This window comes from Lissotriton helveticus, chromosome 9 (genome assembly GCF_964261635.1).
Source record: "Lissotriton helveticus chromosome 9, aLisHel1.1, whole genome shotgun sequence".
Classification (NCBI taxonomy): domain Eukaryota; kingdom Metazoa; phylum Chordata; class Amphibia; order Caudata; family Salamandridae; genus Lissotriton; species Lissotriton helveticus.
The window spans coordinates 241,878,105-241,898,395 of record NC_136070.1 but is presented as its reverse complement, the minus strand read 5'-3'; the positions used below and the strand labels follow the sequence as shown (position 1 = coordinate 241,898,395).

The 20,291-nt window shown below is 42.9% G+C and overlaps 1 protein-coding gene across 1 annotated transcript in view; it reads right to left on the bottom strand.

The window, feature by feature from the left end:
* Positions 1 to 20,291, bottom strand: part of RAD51 (RAD51 recombinase) — a 190,211-nt gene that overhangs the window by 98,409 nt on the left and 71,511 nt on the right. Inside the window, exons 5-6 of the mRNA XM_078659822.1 lie at positions 15,474 to 15,565; positions 6,906 to 7,000 (exon numbers count right to left, since the gene is read on the bottom strand). Of these exons, the coding sequence (XP_078515948.1) occupies positions 6,906 to 7,000; positions 15,474 to 15,565 (187 nt within the window). The remainder of the gene's footprint in view (positions 1 to 6,905; positions 7,001 to 15,473; positions 15,566 to 20,291) is intronic.

Here is a 20,291-nt window from a genome sequence, read left to right as displayed (position 1 = left end):
TGGACCTTGCAGTTTCATTTTCTTTTTTGAGTTGGGTGAGTTTCTCATCCACTGGTGCTCCGAACAGGGTTTCTCCGTTGAAGGGGTGCTCAGAATGTTATTCTGTACTTTCGGCTTGAAGCCTGAGCTCCTCAGCCAGGCATGCCTTCTTTCTGTGACCCGATTATCATGAGCCTGCTGGATGTGTCTGCCACATCCTGGGTTGATTTCAGGCATGAGTTTGCTATATTATTACCTTCCTCCACCAGGTGTGTTGCTCTCTGTTGTTATTGCTCAGGGAGGTGTTTGAGCAGCTCTCTGACCTCGTCCCAATGCTGGTACGTATGTCTGTTGAGTAGGGCATTAGAGTTGGCAATGCGCCAGTGTACTGCTGCATTCCTCTCTATTTTACTTCCAGTGAGGTCTATCCTCTTACTTTGCTCTGGTGGTGGGCCTGAGTTTGTGGGAACGTTGGCCCTCTTCCTGGAATGATGGAGTTAGCCGTGACGGATCCCTGGATGTAGGGAGGATCTTTAGGAGTGTTTGTATTTCTTCTCTCTCCTAGGTGTGACAGACCTGCAGCTTGCTGGTTCCTTGAATGCCTCCCTCCCCTGGTCCAGTACACTTGGTAGCATGGGGAGGAATTGACTCCTGGTTTGAGTAGGGAGCATGGTCTCTAAGAGGAAGCAGGCTTTTGGTTTTTCTTCCTCCAGTTTCACTCCATAAGCTGTTGCCGCGTTCCTGATGACCATGTTGTAGATACCAATGTCATCTGGTGGCGAAGGCCTCGAAGGATACGTCTCCACGGCCTCTTCTGGGCTTTCGGCATCAAGGTCCTGCCAATCCAGGTCCTGCGCCACCGAGGATGCCGAGCCCAAACTTGTGTGCTGGTCTTCCTCGCCTTCCTCGTCATAGTATAGGCCTTCTTCCTCCTGTTCTTGGTACTCGGGAGTTTTCGGCGGCTCTCCGGCGTCGAACTCCTCTTCGTCCTCGACGGGATGGTAAATGTTTTCATCCGCTCGTCGAATTCGCTTTTCCTTTACAGGATATTATCCATTTCGGCCTCTAGCCTTCTCTTTTTCCTTTCCATCTCGGCGGCCTGTTCGGCGTTGTGATGCGGACAATCTCTTCGACGTAAACGTCGAAGTAACCTTCGGATCGTTTTCTTTCAGCGCCGAGCACGCCTTTTCGGGGCGTGCTTCGACGACCTAGGCTTTTCCTGTGTTTTCGCCGTCTAGGGGTCCTTTTCGAAGGATCCGCTGGGCTGTTTGTCCTTTAATGCAGCTGCGGGCGTCGAAATTTTCGGCGCCAGTGCTCCTTTCGTGGACTTAGACTCTGTTTTCCGAGAGTCTGACTCAGGCTTTTGAGAGTCTGTTGGGGATTATGGGGTCGACGTCTCTCTTACCTCTTTTGATGTTTTCTTATTGGTCTCTAGGACCGTGTAGTCATCTGCTTCCTCTGCGATGTTGTCCTCTTCGTCACTTGATGGGCCCAAGTCCCGAAGCGACGGAGGTTGACCTTGGCCTTGCATGTTGTAGTTGGGTCTCCTCTGTCTCTCTCTCTCTCTCTCTAACCCTGATAGTCTTCGGGGTGAAGGCGGAGCAGGCGTTGCAATCCTTACTCTCGTGGTAGACCAGCAGGCAGAGGTTGCAAACCGGGTGCTGGTCCTTCTGCGCGTACTTGTGGTGGCAATTGCGGCAGAATTTGAACCGAGTCTTGTCCATTCCTGCGCGCAGGGGGACCCCTGTCTGCGCATTCTCAGTTGGACGTCTAAGTCTTCGATGTTCTCCTTCTTCGTCCCAGCTCAGTGGTCCTGTTTCTGGATGTATTCTCCAATCTTTTTCGGTAGCTTTGTCTTTTCCTTCTTTTCTCCAAAAACTCTGGAACCGCTCAGTGACGATCCAGACCCAACGACGGAAAAAAGAATCTGAAGATGGCGCCCAAAGGTGGGAGCTTCCGCAGGAAGTGTGCCGATGTCACAGGAAGGACACCAAAAGGTGGGATGTCAACGCCCACCTGGGCTACGAAAAGAGAAAAGACTACGATTCCGGACCCAACCACTAGACCGTGGAATAATGTACAGCATAGTGAATCCAGAAAGATTCACACTGCAAAACAGTAGAAACAGTTAGTGGTCAAAGAACACTTTAAAATGTATTGTAGTTCTGTTTTTAAAACAAAATTATAATCTATACTACTATTATAAAGAGAGAACTTGCACCTTTTGGCCAGGTAAACTCGGGAACCACAGCGCCAATCTACACACCCGATACATCTATGAAAATGTCAGGGTGTGTAGATGGACATAGGCTATATAAATTAAAAAAAAATAAAGTAAATTAAAAAAAATTAAGTTTGAAAACAAAGTAGTCCCCTGAAAGTAGCGCCGGCCGGGACCTAGCGCTGGCCGTGACACGCGTGATGACGGCGACGCGACGTGCGTGATGACGAAGGAGGAGCGGTGGTGCAGTGACGAGCAGCTGTGCAGTGAGGAGCGGCGGCACAGGTAAGGAAAGGGAAAGTTTGAGCTTTTCCTAAACTCTCAGTGCGAGAGTGTGTGATGCAGGGGGAGGCGTCCCGGGGGGGTGAAGTGAGGCAGATAGACGACAGGGAGCTAGGAAAGGAAAAGGAGCGGGAGTGAGTCGGGCAGGAGGGAGTCGGGGCGGGAGGGGGGCTTGGTCCGTGTCAGTGCATGGGCATGCACGGACAATGTCGGGGCGGGCGGTTGACCCTGAAGCCTCATTGCCCCCAGGCAACGCTGGGGCGGGCTGCTAGTATATTACAAATTTGTTAAATATACTGCAAGTAAGCGGTCCTGACAACAGCAGTGAGCAGCAACATTCTGCATTTTTTTTAAGTAATTGAGCAGGGAGACCAGTGTTCACATTGTTATTGTACAAATTCAACACAACAATCTCTGGAGTGTTTAGATCCTCCAGTATAAAAGCAGGTGAAGGATTAGGAGTACATCTTGAAGAGTTTAAAGCAATTCAACTGCTTGGTTAACCCTTTGAATATGCCTTTGGTTCTGTCCAAGTAGTAACATATTATTAACCTAAGCAACTTTCCGATTGAAAAGCTAAATCAATGGATAAAAAGCCTGAAAAATATACTGTCACATTAACATGGAAATATTAGAGGACTATCAACAGAAAAAGGAGAGATTAAAGAGACACCCTATTACAATGAAAGACCAAGTAAGATTTATAGGCAAATAAAGCTGGAAACCTCCTAGATGAAGTGACAGGCAGTTGGAAGGCCACTTTTAAAAATAAAGGGCCAATTCACAAAGGAAAATTTACATGTGTTAATTTATTCACATGTACATCTATTAGTGCACATAATAGAAAGTATACACTTTTTCCATTTACCATTTCTTAAATATAGATGTGCTCTTAGTGGCAAAGTTGCATGTCTACATCCCATGGTAGAGCCTCCTACATTAGTATTTACAAGTGTGAAGTTCCTACCCAACTTTTCAGGCATTGGTGGAGACCTCCAACACTGTGGCAGAGATCTCCCTATGGAAACTTGAGGGAAAATTATTAAAGATTAATCAAAAGTATACAAAATATTGTAGTATAAAGTAATATTATATAACCATTTTTATCCCTATAAAAACAAACTCCCCCCGTAGTTTTATATAGCGCGAACTTGACCCGAAGGTATCAGAGTACTTTACATGAGCACCAGTTGCGTGACCCAAGGACACATACATTTTTGTTAGGCAAAGGGAGATTAAGTGATTTGTCCAGAATCACAGGGTAATGAGTGTCATTGCCAAGACTCGAACCCGGTTCCCCAGATTTGAGATCGACCACCCAAGCCGTTAGGCTACATCCTTTCCCCCAAATTAATTAATAAAATAAAATGGTAGAGGACATTAACTTAAATGTGTAACTAAATGTGTATTAAATGTAAATATATTTCATTTTTAAATATTTCTTAAAAATAAAAATCCCACCTGTCAAATTTCGATTTCTAATTACTATGTATTCAAATTTGTCAAGTTATGTAGATAAATACATACGTATTTTATATACATTTTAACTTTAAATAAAATATAGATATATTTTAAAAGTCAAAATAAGGGAGTTATTTTAAGCTTCGGACTCCATCGTTTTCTATGGGAGTGCTTTGAAGTAAATGCGAGTGGCCATGTGTGGTCCTGGACATACTCCAAGGCTGACATACTCCAAGGCTGGCTTGTAGTATATGAACTACTTTTTTGGGACCCTTTTGGCTGTAGCAACTTCCAGAAGTTTAGGTTGTGAATATCAATGGGCCTATCCTTTTGCGGGCCAATGCTCATATTTGCATGCCTCTCCAGAAACAGCCCTGCCTAAACCTAGCCGATTGTCATGTCCTTTAGGCTAGTCCCATCCTCTACATACAGATTACATACATTGTGTCCATCCACACGACAGAACAGTCTTACACAGGTGACCTTTTACCAAGTAGCTTACTTCTGTCTCTTAGACATCAGGCTCTTGGTACCACATCCTAATCTCTGTACCCGACGTACATAAACATGTCCTCGGGTACAGTAGTAATAATTCTGAATAAGGATTCACCCCTTTTTTTTCATCCATGGCCAACAGCCAGCTATGCATGATCATGTTTGTTTAGAAAAGGATTAGCAGGGGATTAGCGAATGCTTTCAAAATATATTGATTCTAGAAAAACCCTGGAGTGACCACTTAAGTATAAAAGATCCTCACTCCCCCTTACAAAGACAGAGGAGAATTCCTTCCAGGCTGGGCCGAGGCTCTGCAGGCTGATCCTTTGACAGGCAGGGATCTGACATCCTTTGCGGGGTGTCATCCTCGACGCAGAGATGGGAACCTTCATTCGGACCATCAGGTGAGGAGTTAGCACTTACCTGTGGAATTCTTGGCTCAATTAGGTTCCATTAGGACATATCCTAGCACTTACACATACATGCTTAACCTACACATCTAAGGCCGGCACACTTGGGTGGGCTATGCATCGTAGGAGTACGTGAATGCTATTGTTTTATATAATATGTTTTAATGCATCTTATTAGCACTATGGTATAAATGTATCTACTTTTTATGATATTGATACTAGCGATTAGAATTGTCTGCTCCTGTCGATTGTCGCATCCAACATGTTTCATACTAGACTGACACTTAACCAATAAATAAATTATTGAAACCAATCCAATCGCCATTCTATGTATTCTGAGAAAAGGAAGCACAAGTGAATGAGCGAAAGTTACTGTATTGTTTCCATGATACCTGAGGAATCAGGGTTGTCACTGTTCAGTTGTTGCCAGAAACTACATACTGGGGTTGGTAGTGGCACCGTAAAGCTAGCTGGTCTAACGGCTGACTCATCCTGTGGGGGTGTCCAGAGTGTCTGCACACCAAGCCCTTTCATCCCCCATCCACCTATAACAAACATTACTCTGTAGAAGTGGCCCCTCAACCTTCAGAAACATACCTGTAATGGCAAAAAACATACAAAGATGTTGAAAGAAGATGTTGACAGAAGCCAACAAAAATCGAGAAAAAAGCAGTTTTCAGTCCCAAAATAAGACTTTTCCAAAAGGTTAGCAGTGTTGTGGCAGCCTTGCTCAATGAGTGGAAAAATAACCGTTTCGTGAATCCTGTTATGCATGACAGCCTCTGCAATTTTTAAAGGGGCAGGCAAAGTTTGTACTGCAGCTGAAACCGTTTATATAATTAGTAAATGTATGTATGTATGTATGTATAAACCGTTTTATAACGCGCTCTGATACTTGGGAGTGTCCTGCACGATGGGAAAAAGCAGAGAAAGACATAGCAGAGACCAACTTAAACCAGCCTAGTGAAGAAATACGTTTTTAAGTTTTTCTTAAACTGGGCTACACCCTGAGTGGAGCGCAGCTGGAGGGGAAGGGCGTTCCAGGCCCGGGCAGCCACCACAGATATGGACTGGCCCCCTAGCCTAGATCGCCTAAAGCGGGGGAGAGTCATCTTAAACTGAGAGGATGATCTAAGAACTCGAGTGTGGACAGAGAATGAAGCGTTTCTTCAGATAGACAGGCCCTTGATCGTGAATTGCTCTAAACAAGAGCACCAGGGATTTAAACAGGATGCGCAGGGACACCGGAAGCCAGTGAAGACAATTCATTTGAGAGCGAACGCTCTTCCATCTCGGAACATTAAACAAAAGTCGGACAGCGGCATTCTGGATAACCTGCAATCGGTTGACCAGATAAGCAGGAATGCCACTAAACAGAGCGTTGGCATAGTCTAGCCTTGCTAGGATGAGAGCTCGAGCAACAGTCTCTTTTGCCTCCATGGGAAGCAACGGAAAAAATCTACGTAGCATTCTCAGGGTGGCAAAACAAGTCCCAGATAGCTTTTTAATATGGTCATCAAATCTCAGGTCCTCACCAAACCAAATGCCAAGATTCTTCGCAGGACCGCCCATCACCTTGGGGCTAGGAGTGTTGGGTGGCCACAGTGAGCACCATTTCCTTTATGTTTTTTTCCTGCGGATTAGAGTGTTTTACTTTGTGAACTGGTGTTTTTAAAAAACATATCTTATTTCACTGATCTGGCTAATTGCATTTTTCACACAATTAAGACCATAGTCTTGTTTTCTTGCCAAAACCGTTTTTCATTTTGAAATGTATACATTATAAAAACTGATTTGGGGATCGAGTATAGGCACAAAGATATATATATATATATTTTTAGAAATATAGGTCAAACCGGAGGATGAAGAAGTAGAAAGTGATGATATGCATATTTCAAAGCTACAACTCTACCTCAGAATTCTCTGCCCTAGCAATGGAGCAGACCAATAAAATATGTTCCAAAAAACAGGGCAAGAGCTGTATAATCCGATTAGGAGGCTTGAAAGAGACAATGATATGTAATAGTTTGTAAGAATGCCGATCTAAAGGCACAAACCTCTCCGCTACAGCCAGCAAACGCTCGGGTCGAAAAGTTCCTTCTGTGTCAATGTACATAGCCTTTCCTTCGCCACCACCTCGGTCGATTGGGAGCTAGAAAGAAATGCAAAAACATGCAAGGGTTAATAGGTCATCAGAAACATAATATAAAAAAATAATTTTAGTAAAGAAAATTTGAGGAATTTCACTATAACGCAACATATGCTTTCATTTGTATGAAATTAAGATACAAATCAAAATCTATTTAAGAACTAGTCCTTAAAACATAGTTCATTGTAGTTTGAACAAACATTAAAGACCATTCAGTATTACTTTGATATAGCAGAAGGAATGACTTCCAATCCATTGCACATTTGTCATAGTAGTCTAAATAATAATTCTGTAAATGTCTGCATAGTTTAGTATATGATTTAAGGAAAAAGCGCTCTATCATACACATTTTTCTCATTTATAAGAAGGTGGCAAAACCCAAAAGGAGGAATGAAAACTAAACATAAACAACACATGGGATGGTGAACCCAGGGTCACCATAGTGCACTGATTAGGCTAAAAAGTGATTACAAAATAGCTACATACCTCTTTTTTTGTAATACAATTTAAGGGATAAGTGTCTCGGCGCGAACACACACACACACAAAATGGAGTTTAGCAAGGATGAAGAGTACTACATAGAGAACAACTTCCTTATTACCACATATTGCTTTTTAAATTTTCCAGCTGGCAGGTAATCAAAACCCGTAAATTTCAGGTAAAGCACAGGCTGAAGCTATCGGTAGCTAACAAAATTCTGCAGTGGTTCTGGATAACGTAGAAGCAGTGCTTAAAAGCAATGCTGATTCAAATATGGATGTCCACCTAGAAATACTTCTACAAAGTAAGCAGCACTGTACACTTTTTTTTGTTTAAATGTTATTTCAATTTCTGCTGTATAAATGTATGGGTTATTTCTCTGTATAGTTTGATTTTTTTAGGTCCTGATTCACAAAACATTTTCCTCCTGCAGGTGCCAGACAGCAAGAAGCATAGCATCTTTACACAGAATTAAACACCTCACGAATCATAAATCACGAACCGAAAACATACAGAAATTTTACAACTGTTCTATTTCTACCAGGTGCACGAAAGAAGCAGCACTTGGAAAGGCAGCTGACACTGAAGATCAGGGCTGTGGGCCATTTAGTTAAAACCTGCAGCGCTATAATGTAGTGGTAATGGCAGACCATTTCTTTGACTTTCACAGATTTTCCTGCATTCTAAACATAAATAGTGCAATAAGTATGGGAAATGCACGGAAACTCCCTATTTTTACAAGGTTTGTGGGTCAAGAAAAGACTCTGGGAATATAGTTTTCCGCACGGAAGAAAAATAGGAACACAAAAGGATTTTTTCGAGGAACAGGGTTGGAAAACTGGAGAAATGTAAAAATAGTTACAAAATCCAAACATGGGTAGGAACTTGGCATGTATGCTACCGGAGCGAAAAGCTGCAATGGTATGAAGATAGCACAGTTCACGTTTTGCACAATGGTTTTGGAAGGAGGAGGAGAGTAGGGGATGCTGATCAAAGGTTAGCCAGCTGTTTTGACCTAAAGACAGCATGGCCACAAATATAGAGATTAGCTGGTGTAAATCTGGAAAGTTCAGGTAATTTTTTGGGGGGAGGGGGGGCGGGGAGAGGGGGTGATACATTTAGAAGAAAAACAATGTTTCATTTCCCATTCATTAAATGGGGAATTGAAAAAGCATGCATTAGGGAGGGATACAAGCCGTTCAGGGGAGTGTTGTTTAAGAGGTTTTTTGCCCCATAGGTTCCGTGGTCTGTGGCACAATTCCAATCAAAGAAAAACATCACAGTGCCATACACACTTATGCTGGTAAATATTTAAGGGGACTACCAACTTACCCAGAGGTTGGATCCAGGCGATAATGTTCTGCTTTGATCTATTCATAGGATGCTCCGGGTAGGGCACCTTGAATACAGATTGAAACGTCCCTGATGATTTGCAATCACTTCCATTAGGATTGATGTGTATATACTGAGAAGAAGCAAAACGAGTGAACCTTGACGGATAACATTAATTGTGATGATACTGCTCTATGGTGGTTCAGTTCTTTTAAGTGGATTGATCAGGAAAGGCTTGCTCTACTCTACGGATCTTCTTTTGAGCACAGCCCAGTCTTCCAGGAGGTCCACACGATTCATGGTCAAACATGTTGTAAGCAGCTGATAGTTCAAGTAGGACAAGGAGTTCTAGCTGTTCAGAGAAAATAGGAGGTCTACACATCCCCAACAGCCACGGTAGTCACAATACTCCAGCAGAGCGTGAACTCTGATTGGTGCAGGTAATGGATGTTGCCGGGGTCTGCAAAGTTAAAGACGTGCAACCTCATCTTCCATAAGTTTGCAAGGAGAGACATGCCAGAGAAAGAACCTGCTGTTTTCATTAACTGGATTGTTGTAGTATGCTTTCCGACCTCTGGGTTTCTGCTTTGCATGAGGGAGGTGCTTGCATCTTTATAATGTCAGTGCCAAAGTGTTGACACAGTCTTTGATGAAAGCTGCTACAGAGGGAATTGCCAACATCTTGGAAGCGTTGACATTGCTTTTTCTCAGAGCATTTGCAGTTGTGAATGTAGTCCATGTTGAATGGGTTTTTGGTGGACTGAGTGATCAATAGGGAATTTGGCCTAGGTGTTCAGAATGACTGATTAGATTCTATTGCTCTGGGATTGAAGGAACGTATCCAGGTCAGTGCAGTGTTAGCAGGTGACTTTAGCACAAGCAATGTCAGTAAAGTACATCACAGGCAACCATTCCAATGACTGAGACTGCCTTTCTTCCTCACACTTTTTCACACGTGTGAATTTTGAATACCAGAGGCAGGTGCTTGTTACAAAGGCCTGGAGCACTGGAAATGAACAAGGTCTCTGTTCATTAGGCAGAGGCCTTTATCTTCCAGCATGTTTCAGAATTAGAGGGCATTAATTAAGTCGACTTTGAGGGCGCAGATGCCAATCTCATTTGGCTTATGCTGCTAAACATGCCCAATATATACTTGTTTGCTTGACAAGTGTTGGTTTTGATGGAATCTTTGTTCACTGTGTGACTGCTTGGGGTTGAGACTTTGTCCTCTTCAAGGGTTTACTGTACATGGTGACATAGATTTTACAAAGATTATTGCTGGGTCCAAGATGTTTACCTCCTTTCTCCAAGCACATTTCCTATTTAAGAGATCCATGGGCATATACCAAAATAATGCAGGTATTGAGCCATCTCGACTTCTTTTCAAGGTGTGTGCATTGACTTTGGATCTGTCCCAACTTCTCATTTAGACCTTTGGAAAAGCAACTATTTGCAGAGACTTTCACATTCTATAGACATCACTGCTCCAGATCGGTGTTGTTGAACATCTCGGACAGTTCAGTCACACCAGGTCTAAGTTAAAACAATGGACATCCTCCACTTTCACTATTATGAGTATGGACATGCAAAGTTAATCTCCTTCATTGGTGCATTTAGAACACCTTCAACAGACCACCTGTTAGATCAATTCCCCTGCACATTACACTTCCCCGAATTCACTTGGTGCTCTACTTTTTGGGAAGGTTGAGCAACTGCAGAACTGCGTGGGTGCTCAGTGCCACTGGAGTCTAGAACTGCAGACATCCAACAGAATGATAAAGTGTGTTCTTAGAGTCCTATACACAAACCCAGTTTTGGTCTGTTCTGCATAGTAATGATTTAGTCATACATACGTGTCTCCTGTTTGACAAAGTAAAAGGGGTGGAGCGAAGCGGAGGAGGGTCATAATAGGACATATAAGGTATGAAAGCTGTGGCAAAGTCCCTCGTCTAGATGAAAATAAATAATAAATATCCCCTGCGGTTATGGAGTGTCTGCTCCCAAAGAAGCTGCATAGCAAGTATACCCTGCAGCTTGTGGTTGGTTAGGGGATCCTGCCCTGTGTCGGGTATTTTAGGTTCCTGATAACCTAGTGTAAGGATTACTGCATAGTGGTTTGTGCCCCCGAACCGCCCACCCACCATCAGCAAACAGAGGTGCAAACAGCCTAACATCATCGAAAAAAGGTGTCAGAATGTACTCAGGGGCCGTAGGGGAAGCAGAGGAATTGGGGCCTTTTACCACTGATGTCAAGCAGCCTTACCAAACATGGCAATGAAAACTGGGCATCAAGTGCACCCTTTCGGCATTTGACTCAGGGTAGAAATGGTGAGCAGTCAAGGGTTTCTCAGGGAGTAAGTGTGGTAAGTGGTGGTGGGAAGGTTTGAGACTCAGAATGCAAATCATTTATGCAAGAGAGAATACACGCTGTCCATCACACACCAAAGTGCAATACTATACAAAGTACGTTCAAATTGGGACATGGTTCCAATTTGGATGCTATGGGATTATAATCACAGAGAATATGATAAAGTGAGATTATGGCACAGGTGCAATCAATAGCGTGTGTGCATGCGCATCTGAGCCCCATAGGTTAGTTCAGATGTGACCTACTCTTAAAAAAGTATCTCTCTCGAAAATTCAATAACATTTGATGATTAAAAAATAAATTCTTTCGGAGCTTCAATGTGTGAGGCACAGTCCATGTTAGAGTTCACTTTGTTGGTTTACCTGAAATACTGGGCGCTATAGAATTATAAGTGCAAGACATTCAGATATCAGCAGCGGGAGAGTACCTCCGCTTCCTTTTTCCCCTGTTGGTTGAGGATTGCGGCATCTCTAGCAAATCAGCAACTCTGGCCCAGGTGGGCCCACAACCCTAACAATAAGGACATTCTCCTGCACCCCTAGTCCCGCAATTACATTTTGATTACAAGCCACCGTTGGGAGAAGCAGGTACTGCAACTGCACTGCGAGTTTCAGGTAAAGACCACACAACTCAAACTGCTCCTCTACTAGCAGGTAGTGGCTGTCATGGACACGAGCCCTGGATCTCAGCAATTCTCTGCTGAGCACTTCCTGAATAGGTCACGAATACGTGAAACCAAGCAGGATAGTGTGGGTCCCACTCAGTCATTTTCCAGACATAATGTTTTTCCATTTCAAATGCGCCCCTTCTTCTGAACAGGCTACAGAGTCTTTGTTGAAGGTGAATGCTTGGCCTAACGGCTAAGGCGCTCGACCTCGGACCTGGGGATCTGGGTTCGAGTCTCGGTAACGACGCCAATAACCCCCTGTGATTCTGGGCAAATCACTTAATCTCCCCGTGCCTAAAATGAAAGTGTGTCCTCATGTAACGTAACTGGTGCTATGTAAAGCGCTCTGATAACTGATTCGGTTCGGTTCTAGTTCGCGCTATATAAAACTGCAAAAAAAGGTAGTTACTCGGTCTCTAAACTAGAACACCCAAAACATAAGCACAATGAGGTGTGAAGACTCTGCACCTGGCTGTCATCCGCCTTCCGGAATAGCACTGAGGAGAGACCAAGAGCGTGGCTCTGCCTAAAAGATTCCCTCCACACATCTCTTCTTACCTACACACATTATCAGTCAAATGGCAGTGCCCAGGAAGTGATTATCAGCAGGTCCTTGCATAAAAAAAAAAGGTCACTGCTGCCTCTCTCAAGCAATTATTGCATATTTGCATAGTGCAGACCTTCCAATGAACCCTTATCTGGCGCTACACTGTCCTACCAAATGTCATACACCATAAGTTAGACAAACACAACTGTGTATTTTCTCCACAAAACACACCAATGAATCAGCGGAGAAAAAAATAAAAGCGGATACTGTGTTCTCTTTGTTAATATCTAATGCACTGCAGCTCTGCAGATGATGGGGTGGTTTCAGCATTACTCACTCTCACTCCTGACCCTGAACAGATTGTGCTCATCTGACCCGACACACACGGGTGCATGTGCTGCTCACATCTACCCGCGCCTCTCCTGGGCCATGTCGCGTAGACCCAACGCAGGAATAAAACTAGGACAGCACATAGATGGTCATGATGCTGTGTTGCGTCTTTCACATCAGAGCAGTGGCACCAGTCTGGAGCTCAGCAGCCATTATGAGACTCACCAGCCAGCGCTCTTGCTGCATTTATCATGCGTCACGACTCCACAACTTTGCATGTCGCTCACCACTGGCACAAGAATAGGTTAGCACTGGTGTTTGGCATAGGTGCACCAAAAGATCATACTTATGATCCTTCAAGGCCTGGCTCCTTTCTCAAGGTGCACGAGTACACAGGTAGATCTACCCAAGGAAAGTTGAGAGAATTTCTGACGGGCAAGTCAGGGAGGAATGATTGTATTTTCACAGTGTGCATTGGCCTACTACATCCACTTCACACAACTGTGTTTGCACCCATGGTCAGGCCACAGGTTCAAATCCTGGCAGCTCTACTCAGCCTTTCTTCCACTTGAAGTATATACAATGGAGTGCCATTATGTTGGGTTGAAAACACCTGTTCAGTGACAAGAAACCACTTGGAGTGAAAGTGGATGTTACAGGTACACGAGAAGAATGAATGTTGAAGCACAATGTATATACAATCTGGCATAACATATGAAATACAGTGAACCACCGTATGACATCTGTGCTACATTCCCTAACATGAGTGGACCTGAATTGGAACTGGAATGTCAACTCAGACCAGTGTTTGAAGTTAAACATAATACATCTCTGTAGCCCTGGTCTCTAATATTTAAGGTATAAAAAGCTTTACTTAAAAGAAAAAAACTATCCGTGAAGGGGAGCTGGTCTCTTTTTTGAATCAGACAATGAAATCGTCTGGCAGAGGATTAACACAATATCAGGTTCTTGGATGGGAAGTCACATAAGGGTGTAACAGAACTTGTGGCTGTATTCTTTGAGATGCATATTTGTGTTATCATCTGCTGCTCGTGGGATGATACGCTTTCCACTCATCACCTACAAGGCACACCAAAGACATGGAAATGTCACAAATAAGCACTACAGGTAGGCAAGCTACCAAATTCAAAAGGAGAGACAAGCTTGGGCTTGGCCACAAGAGCCAAAGCACAAGCCAAGCTATCAAAAGACGGGTCATTCCAATCACGCAACAAAATTTAACATGTTAAAGAAACAGACCTATTTGTGCTTGCATTTAATACATTACATCAGTTTACTGTAGTGAATATTGATTTTAAACGGTGTATAGGTTATGAGGTAACCACTGACGAAATTATACCAACTCCAGCTTGTAAACTGTACCTGCAGTTTAGATATGGCACCCTCTCGGCTGAAGTCTTTAGCACCAAAATGGCATGATGAAAGGGAGGGAGACGACCAGTGCCCAATATGCACCTGGGGCAATGAAACGCTGTAACACATTGTTTTTCTGCCCTCAGTACAGTAGGCTTTGGGCCAAGGGGATTGTGCCCCTCTGCAAGAACCTAGGCACCAGAAGTCACTTGGTTGCCTTTAGAATTCTGAGAACAAGTACAAGTAGTATCCATGTATTTGGTGAGGCCAAATTTCTTATGGCCTTCTGGATCAAGCACACCATGTACCAATGGAATGATGTGGACGTGGGGTCGTTGTGACTCCATTCCACGTATGAAATCTATTGATGGGGACATTGACTTTTTATTTGTGTACCCAAAGCCAACTTGGACCTATTTCTTTTGTAAGTCATGTGAAGATCGTTTTAGTAAGTTATTAATTCATAGATTGCTGCATTTTGTCTGTAGGAAGAGTTGCTTCTTTTTTACCTTTAATATTCATGTTTTAATCCATTGATATGTTTTAGCTTCTGTATTTCTCCCTGTCAACAGTTGGTTTATTTTTTCTGAGCTTTGATGATCTGTGACTGAATTAATGTATTGGTATGTGTATCAAGCATTTTAAAATTTGCCGTTTCTATACATAAATTTGAAAAGAATGCCTGAATGACTTTCCTTCGATAGAGCCAAGAGACATACATTTTTGGTGTGCACAGTATAACGTGGTAAATCTAATTATATGTGTAAGACTATTAAACTCTTAAGCTATAACGTTTTTTTGAACAGGGTTGCTTGACCCATGACTGATTTACCCGATCACTGCTCTCAACTTTTGCAGGTCAAGACAAAGAGGTGCAATATCCTATCATAATGGTGTTTAAAAAATAAGTTTTAGGTAGTCTGAAAGCATTGATTTTAGCTCCATCTGCTATTCAACATGAAGTTACCTCCTTGTGCCTAGTTTCACAAGAAAGGATACTGCTTTGTGCGTTGCTGTCTTTAGACAGCTAAGGGCATGATTTAGAACTTGGCGGACAGGTTCTCTGTCGGAAACACTGCAGATATTCCATCCACCTTGTTACAAGTTCAAAAAATGTAATGCACTTGTATATTATGTGTAGAGGTATAAGGTAGAGGTAGACTGGAGCTGGAATAGTAAATTATACTAGTCCAACATTCAGCACCCCCCTCCGCAAGTCATTGTTCCAACTTGTGGGGTAATGGTGTGCGTTGTTACAACGCGGTCGTTGTTATCACCGCGTTGTAATTGCATGCGGAGTGACGGCATGCTATTGCTTCAGGAGGGCTCACACACACACCAATCAACAGCCCAAATTCTCACACAAACGGTTACTTACTTGGCAGGTCACTGCTAATGTGTGACACAACTGTGTCTTTCCTGTGCGGAACTCCCCAAACATCTCAGTGATGGATCCAGTTTCAATTCCGCCTGAGAGAAGAGAGAAAACAAACGATTAAAATAGTGTTTTTGTTCAAAATCACTGTCTTCAATAAAGGCAACCCTCGAGAGATCCTTCACCAAGTAATAGTGTGGAAAATAAAAGCCATGCTTCACTAGTGTCTATGCAGGTATTAAACTTTAATTCTCTTTACTACATTTTAAAAGTTTCTGAATATACAATCAGACTTTCTATGAAAATGCATCTAATAATACAGTATCTGGTAATGATTTGGGGGTATCAAGAACAATAATGATTTAGAGGGTTGCATGACAGAATCATCCATGCCTTTACAACACATCCATTACAACGCATGCATCTTTACCATGCTATGCCTTTACCACGAAAATGTAGGTATTTTACAGGAGAGTCTCACACACACACACACACACACACACACACACACACCCCCCCCCCTTTACTGGCGGTCACCGGGTTACAGTTACGATGTAGTTGCTATAGGAAGAGCATTTTTTGTTTTGCCAATAACCTTGGTGCCGTTTGACGAATTTTCGCAACATTTTCAAAACTCATTTGCCACTCACGTCAGCTGCTATGTTGAAAATGTTGGGGTGATTTGTCAAGCAGAGGCCAAGAAAAAGGAGGGTGGAGCTGTTCTCAAAAAAAAAAGTCCACATTTTAATTTCCACAGGACACATTAGACAGCTACAGCCCGAACTGCTGAACGGAATTTCACAACATTTGGCAGAAAGGTATCTTTGGTCCAGAGAGCGCCCTTTTTAGGTCTCGCCTAGCATTGTAGCGCATGCGCTGCTCGCTCAGCGAGATTTATTTTTAACAAGGACTTTCAGAAGAGGGCTTCAAGTACTGCCCCTCATTTCCATTGGCTGGCATCACTGTTCATGCTAAACGGTGGCCTGCCATTGGAAATAAGGATTTTTGGTTCACGCCCTTTCACCTCCGATCTGGACTTGGTCGCCTGCTTTGCTGCTGTCGCAAAGCACTTTCTTATCTTATGGGGCCATGTGTTTGTAATTAGAAACAAATGGCCCCATAAAGACAAGAGATCGAGGCTTGTTTAAGATTTGTGCCCTGCCTGGTTTTCACAAGCGGAGAGCCGCATAGATTGGTTGGTTGAAAGGTTGGCCATTTAATTCCCTCTTGCATATCTCCTTCCTGTCGCCCCAGCCTCCTTTCTCTCCTGTAAGTGATTTAGTGCAGTGTGCGCTCGTGGGTAGGCTGCACTGCGGCATTCTTCATTGCACTGGCACCTTCGGCTCGGGTGACTGGCAATGTGACCACAAATCACACGTTCCTTTCTCTGGACGAGGAAGCGTCGGTGATGGCATTTTGCTACAGTGGCGCACACAGACCACCCTCCCTCCTGCCCCCCCACTGAATCTACTAATGCTGAAAATGTGAAGGTTATTTGGTAGTTCACGGGGCGCCAATAATCACCACCCCGCCTTATCGTTCAAAGTTTGCAGTGACTGAGCAGAGCGCCTCATTCGTTATATTAGACCTTTAGGCATTTCAAGTGCGTATGTTTATTTCTTATCCCGAAGGATCAAGACCTGTGTGCGAGAAATTCAAATTATAGGGGTGTTTCTTACAAGCTTCATTGATCTCTGGCAGGACAAGCACTGTGTATTTATTCTGTTTTGTTTCTGAAACAAACCTATTTTTATCAAGTAATTTTAATTTAGTGTGCTTGTGTCTATGCCCCAGCAGTTCGTGTGCATATAGAAAAGTTTACAAATGTCCTCTTTGTATTTTTACTGTTCATGGCTATTATTTTAACAGTGCATTTTTTTCTTCGTGGCTATTAACAGTGCATTCTTTTTTAGAAGTTCGTGGTTCAAATGTTTTTATTCTTCTAGTGAAAAAACTCTGAGATCTGAAGAGGGCATGGGTTATTTAACTGACAAATACAAGCACTACAATATGCAGAATAAGAAAGAAAATACCTCAAAAACCATTTTGAAGAAACTATTAGTAGATATATGAACCAATAAATGGATTGTATCACCTGCACGTTCCACTGAGGCCCATAGGATGGCTGCCTAAATCTGCCTGTTCTGTTTCTCGAGGAGGAGGGGGATCACTGGAGAAACCGTGGGTCAGCAAAATAACCCAGGAATACAGAAACAGCCGCTTCCTGCGGAGCAATGCCATTTAAAACATGATAGCCTGAAGAGCAAAGACTGAAATATCTCGGCGTCGACTCAGCACCCTGTGAATCTGGGCAAATCACCTAATCTCCCCTTGCCTACAAAAAATTAATGCGCCCTTCAGTAATGTAACGGGTGTAAAGCGCTCCAATACCTTCGGGCTGAGATTGCGCTATATGAAAAACTGCACACAGAAAAAATACACACTGTTTTTCTCCATGCGGCAAAGTGCACTCAGCACAAACAAACATTACAGTCCAACTGGATGCGAAAAATAGGAAACCGCTTCCTTTAAGGCTATAATATTTACTAGAATGATCTTTTTTTCACTGTGTCTTGACAATATATTACTGGAAAAGTATGAGATGCTGCGCGTGCTCTTCCTGGGCCCAGTAAAAAAATATTTTTTAAGTGTGCATTTGTCTTAAAGATTAAACAGAAATGCAGGTTTTCATGAGTAAAATGATGCAATCAAAAAAGAACTGGAAAATGAAATTTCTGGACAAGTTTTGGAGCTGTGCAATTAGCTTATGACCGAAGCCCTGTATTCCCTTGAAAAATAACGTGTTATTTATATAAAATTAATGCAAGATTCTTTCGTTCAAATACTTTATATAAATAAATGCAGCCCCTTTCTAATTATTTTCTATTTAGAATAGTAAAAAATTATTACTTTGGACTGCCCAGTTATAAAGCGCCACCATATACCAAAGAGTCTGCAGCCTTTAAATAGTCCTTGTTAATCCTATTGTTGTTAAATATCCATCAGTGACCAGCAAGTTGGCAAAAGATCTCTGTACTAATCACTCAGCCCCCTGTGCTATATTACTAAGATTCAAGCGTTCGGCACCATGTCTGCCGCAAACACCAAAGCCCACTGAGCTTTCTTGCAGGAATGAAATCTGCAGCCTACTGCTTTTACGAGGGTCTGGGCAACACGTCCATTAACCTCCCCAGCTGTCCTGGCAGCAGGGAAATCTGCTGGTTTAAAGCCGCCTTCAGTGCATGCCCGAATGCGAGACGACTGACTGTTGTTACCATGGAACAAACAGCAAAAACACTTTTTCGTGGATCCATTCCAGACTTGTCAATTACTTTCCATTACAACGCTCCCCCATTTGGCAGCCCAGAAGCTAGAATAGTATCATAGTATTTTATGTTACTAATGTCTCCACAAACTTCACTGTTTCTAAAAAGAAAACACGCTTAAATGTTTTTTTTTTTTTAAAAGCACTCTGGGCAGTGAAAGACCCCGCATCGTAAAAACATTTAGAGTCATAAAGCGCTTTGAGACCATACAACTGGTGTGAATGAGCTATTTAAAAGCAAATAAAATGGTGGATTATAAAAAAAAAAAATGCACACAACGCATGTATTGTGATGGTTCAATAATGCCCTTTCCAGTGTCTGGTGATAGTTCAACCCACTTTTAGTGGGTTATTATCACGTCAGCAGAAAATAGCCTTGTCTCCCAAGAACCCATACCCACCCTAAAAATATCCTTCCCTCACCAACACCCCCATTAACCCTAAAAATACCTTGCTGCTCAAAAAACTTTATGCCCCCTTAAACCTTAAAATGCACTTGCCCTAACATAAATAGATATACCTGCAAAATACTTACATTATTCGTGGGGGCAAAAGATGTGGTAAGGACATATGTGGTAAAGGCATGTGTGTTGTAATGGACGTGTGGTAAAGGTAAATGTGTGGTTCTGGATGCGTTGTAAAGGCTGCTTTCCATTCAGAGGTACACTACACACAAGATCCTTACGGTATTCACTCTCTTAATTGAGGAGGGACTGCCAGCAGTGTCTGCCATATATGTATTCAAACTGGAAGCAGCTTATGAAAGCAGGTTAAAGTGGTTAATAACAAATTCACCATATTAAGATTTACCTGTATTGTCTTGAACAATAGGTAAATCAAAGGGGAATCATAGCAAACTATTTTGTAATGTCAAAGACAAGTTTGAAACCCGTTTTTACCATGCTTGCATTTTAGAAACAAAACACAAATACATGAATCATTTTTTAAAAGAACAGTGGAGGCCTTAAACTGTTCATCAGTGCATATAAATGACAACTATTAATAAACAAGCACTTGCAATGTAACAGGTCTAGCATTTCTGATAGTTTGAGGTGTTGGCGTTCCAAATAATAATGCAACGCCAATAGTTCAAACTATTAGTAATGCGAGACTTCGTGCATTGCAAATGCTGGTGTAGTGAGCCAGGAACCATCTTTGTATGTCTCAGTGCAGTACCGCAAGATGCTTCTAGAGGTCCCTAATGAGCAAAGCACCAGCACCTCATGGCTAGGTGCAGTACCGCAAGCTGCTCCTAGATGTCCCTAGTGAGGAAGGCACCAGCACTGCATGTCTAGGGGCAGTACCGCAAGCTGCTCCTAGATGTCCCTAGAGAGCAAGGCACCAGCACTGCATGTGTAGGTGCAGTACCGCAAGCTGCTCTTAGATGTCCCTAGTGAGCATCAAACGTTCGGTCGCATATGGTACTGCAACCTGTAGACGATATGGTAAATCCACCCTACCCATACCCATAATACATTGCATGCAAGACAGAACCA